The 3907-nt window shown below is 65.0% G+C and overlaps 1 protein-coding gene across 1 annotated transcript in view; it reads left to right on the top strand.

The window, feature by feature from the left end:
- HMHA1 (histocompatibility (minor) HA-1) overlaps positions 1–3907 on the top strand; it is a 20697-nt gene that overhangs the window by 7209 nt on the left and 9581 nt on the right. The window contains exons 3-7 of the mRNA XM_014958559.1: positions 1329–1472; positions 2496–2580; positions 3049–3121; positions 3578–3656; positions 3790–3907. Of these exons, the coding sequence (XP_014814045.1) occupies positions 1329–1472; positions 2496–2580; positions 3049–3121; positions 3578–3656; positions 3790–3907 (499 nt within the window). The remainder of the gene's footprint in view (positions 1–1328; positions 1473–2495; positions 2581–3048; positions 3122–3577; positions 3657–3789) is intronic.

Here is a 3907-nt window from a genome sequence, read left to right as displayed (position 1 = left end):
CCTGCCTGCGAGCTATTTTCATCCGCCCGCTTTCCTGTTTACAGCGCGCGGTGCCAGCTGCCTGCCAGGGCCCCCAGAGCCCCACAGGGCACTGGGCACAGCCCCCAGCCCCCCTGAGCCCCCCAAACCAGCCTCACTGGGCAGCAGGCAAGATGGTGCCCATGCCTCACTGCAGGCATGGGGCCGGGGGGGCTGTGGGTGGGTGTCTCTGCCCGAGGAGAGAAAGGGAACTGTGGGGACCTCGTGGTCCCCACGGTGAGGTGGGGCTGGGGGGGGGGTGTCACATGACGTCGTGTTTTTGGTGCTGGTTTTGCAAACATGTTGACGCATCCCCACTCCCCGGGGGAACAGCCCGAGCCACAGCTTGGCCACGGGGAACGGGGCCGGGGTCTGCGCTGCCGGGGGGGCCGTGGGATGGCAGCTGGGGGGGTGATGCCTCCAGGTTTGGGCACTGCAGGGCAGGGAGAACACAGCCCCGAGCCAGGCTGTCCTGCTGCCGTCCCCGCTCAGGGTCTGCGGTTGTCACCGGGGCCAGTTTGGGACAGTCGGGATGGAGCCGTCCCCGAGGCAGAGAAGAGATGGGGAGGGGCTGGGGGTCCATGTAGGGCTGACCCACAGGACACAGCGTGGATTTGGAGAACCCATCTCTCCTCTGCACCCATCCAGCCCCACTCCCAGCCCTCAGAGGGGCCTGCAAACGGGAACAGAGGAATCCCCTTCCTGACCCTGAGCCGGGGGTGCCAGGCTCCCATCCCAGCACTTCCCTACGGGACACTCTGCACGTCCTAAACCAGTTGGCACTGCCCAGCCCCAGCACTGGGCTAGTGGGAAGTGGGGCTGGACCCCCGGGCTGGAGCCTGTGGAGGGGACTGTGCCCAGGGAAGGACCCCGTGGGATGCGGTGAGCCCGGCTGGACGGGGGACAGGGGCCGGAGAGCCCTGCCCCATCCCTCCCGGCGGCTGGGAGTGCCCGTCCGGCGGGGAGGAAGGGACGGAAACGAGGAGGAAATTCCCAAACTGCTTTCAAGGGAAAAAGTTACTACTGAGGAAAAAATGCCTGAAAGGTCGGGCTGCCCCAAGCCCACCGCTGCTCCGGGGGGGGACACCCGGGCTGGCTCAGCCCCGGCGGGGACAGGGGAGGAGGGCAGGGGAGGTGCCGGACAAGCGGGGAGCAGCTGTGCCCATCCTGGGGAGCCCGAAGCCAAGGGGATGGGCTGCATGGTCTGGGAGCCTGGTGGGACCCTGCCCAGGATGGGGCAGGGGGTGGGTGGGAGGGCAGGGACGTGGGGCAGGGATGTGGGGCAGCGTTTCAGCCCCCCTCTCTTGCAGACCCCAAGGAGCCCCAGCGGCCGCTGGCCCACGAGTGCCTGGGTGAGACCCTGCGCATCCTGCGCCAGGTCATCAACAAGTACCCGCTGCTCAACACCCTGGAGACCCTGACGGCCGCCGGGACCCTCATCTCCAAAGTCAAGGGTGAGACCATGGGGCCGGGAGCTCTGTCCCGCTCCCCTCCTGCCCCATGTTTGGGATGTGTGGGGCACAGGGAGCCCATGGGGGGCTGCCAAGAGCAGAGCTGCCCCACAGACAGGCAGAGGGGGCGAAGGCACCACCTGCCTCCTGGCTTTAGTTTTAAGGATGACGTGGTTTCAGAAATGACAGAGCCCAGATCCCTGCCCGGGGGTTTCCAAGCAGAGCCGCAGGAAAAACACTGAAATGATCGGATCCGGCTCCTGGCAGAGCCTCGTGTTTGTGGGGTCTGTGGAGCCCAGATCCCGGCTGGGGCACCACCTCCTGCCTGCGGTGACACCGGCGGGGAGGGGGGTGGCTGCGCTAACCGCAGGCAGAGCACAACACTCTGCGTCACCCCGCTGCTTCCTGGACACCGAGCAGCAACCGCGAGGGGACAGGAAGCCTCGTGGCGGGTGGCAGGAGGTCTGCCGTGGGGCTGGCCCCACACAGAGCGAGTTCAGGCTGCCCACGTCTCCGGGCAGAGGGGTGGGGGCAGTTCCCAGCCCCTCACCACAGTGGGGGGGCTCAGCTTACTGGCCCCAGCACCCCACCAGGGCGTGGGCGAAAGGTCCCGGGGTGCCACAAGTGTCCCTTGGCCCAGACACCAGCCAAGCCCCATCGGTGCTGGTTCCTGTTGCTGCTGGAGGTTCCTCTTTTGGTTGAGAGCCACCCTGGAGGACATAATTCCCCCTGGGAGTGGGGGGCTCTGGAGGTGCCGTGGGAGAGCAGAGGCAGAGGAGCAGGTCCGTGGGCGTTGGGTGATGGGAGTGAACATGAGCCAGGTGATGCTGGCAGGGAAGCCAGTCCTGGGATCAACGGCAGAGACACCGCGCGAGAGAAAGTCCCTCATCCATGGGGACGTCCCCTCCTCCCTTGAGCCCAAACCAGCCCCAGCCCCGGGGCAGAGCTGAGACCGGCAGCTCCTTCTCCCGCCCAAGACAGGGACAGGGTCGTGGTGACAAGGCTCCCACATTTCCTCTTTTCCAGGTTTCCATTATGAATCCAACAATGAGACAGACAAGCGGGAGTTTGAGAAGGCCGTGGAGACCATCGCGGTGTCCTTCAGCAGCACGTAAGGGATTTTGCCCAGCTGTCCCTGCAGAAGGTCCCCTGATGGAGCCAGAACACATCTCCCCCAGCCAGGACGTGTCTCCCTGTCCCTGCACCCACACACGGCCCCAGTGGCGGCTGGGTTGGGGGGTTTGGGGTCTGGAAATCCCATGGGGAGGGCTTATTCCTGCCCCTCGCACCAGCAGTTCCTCCAGCACCAAGGAGGGACCCCAAAGACCCCAAAGCCTGCTCAGTCCATGTCCCAGCCCCTCTTCAGTCCTGGGCCAAGCTCTGTTCCTCCACCTCAGTTACCAAGAACCTCATCACATGGGGCTGAGCTGATCCCCACCGAAACCAGTGGTTCCAGCTCCGACTGCCCTGGCCCTTGCCCGGTCCCTGGGATGCGGGTTGGGTGCTGCTGGGTGACAGCCCTGCTTGTCACCCCCTGTCCCCTCCTTGGCTGAGCCCTGTCCTCTTCCTCTCATCACAGCGTGTCCGAGTTCCTCATGGGGGAGGTGGACAGCAGCACCATCCTCTCCATCCCGCCCAGCGACCAGAACCAGGTGAGCGATGCCCGATCCCATCGCAGGGGGCTCAGGATGTGCTGTCTTGGGAGGGGGATGAGCCCCCAGCCCCAGATGTGGGATTCCCAGCCCCCCCAAGCCCAGTGGAGCTGCGTGGAGGCTTTGCCTTGCTCCTGTCCTCACCACCATCCCAAGGAGGGGAAAAAACCACCCGGCAGCTTGATCCAAAGGGCAGGGTGGCTCGGGAAGGGATGGGGCAGCTCTGGCACCAGGGCTGTGGTCTCTCTCACCAGCTCTGCCTGGGCTGGTGTGTGCACGGAGCAAGGTATTTCTCCAGTGATGTTCCCATTAGCTCTTGGCCCCAGACTGGGCACTGCAGACTTCCAGAAGGGCTCCAGCAGCTCCGGGTTCCTCCCTCCCCTGCATCCACCCGCCCCTCCAACTGCTCCCGTTCTTCTTGCCTGATCATTCCTTCTTCTCTCCCAACTCCCAAAGAGCATGGAGAGCCTCTACGGGGGGATCCCGGGGCCTGGAGGAGATGGCCTGCCTTCGGGCATGGAGAGCTATGACACGGGTAAGCAGGAGGCTGTGGTGCAGGGGTCGGGGTGGTGGGGTACCCCCTGAGCAGATCAGCTGGCAGGAACCAGCATCTTCCCCACGGCTCCTCTTTAACCCACCCCCCAACATCCCCCCTCGTCCCATCACAGGCCGCCCTCCTGCCGAGGAAGTGGACGTGATGCTGCAGCGCTGTGAAGGGGGGGTAGATGCTGCCCTCCAGTACGCCAAAACCATCTCCAAGTATATGAAGGACCTCATCGGGTACCT

The sequence above is a fragment of the Calidris pugnax genome, unplaced genomic scaffold (genome assembly GCF_001431845.1).
Source record: "Calidris pugnax isolate Ruff unplaced genomic scaffold, ASM143184v1 scaffold425, whole genome shotgun sequence".
In the NCBI taxonomy this organism is placed as follows: Eukaryota; Metazoa; Chordata; class Aves; order Charadriiformes; family Scolopacidae; genus Calidris; species Calidris pugnax.
This window is presented reverse-complemented; position numbering and strand designations above follow the sequence as displayed.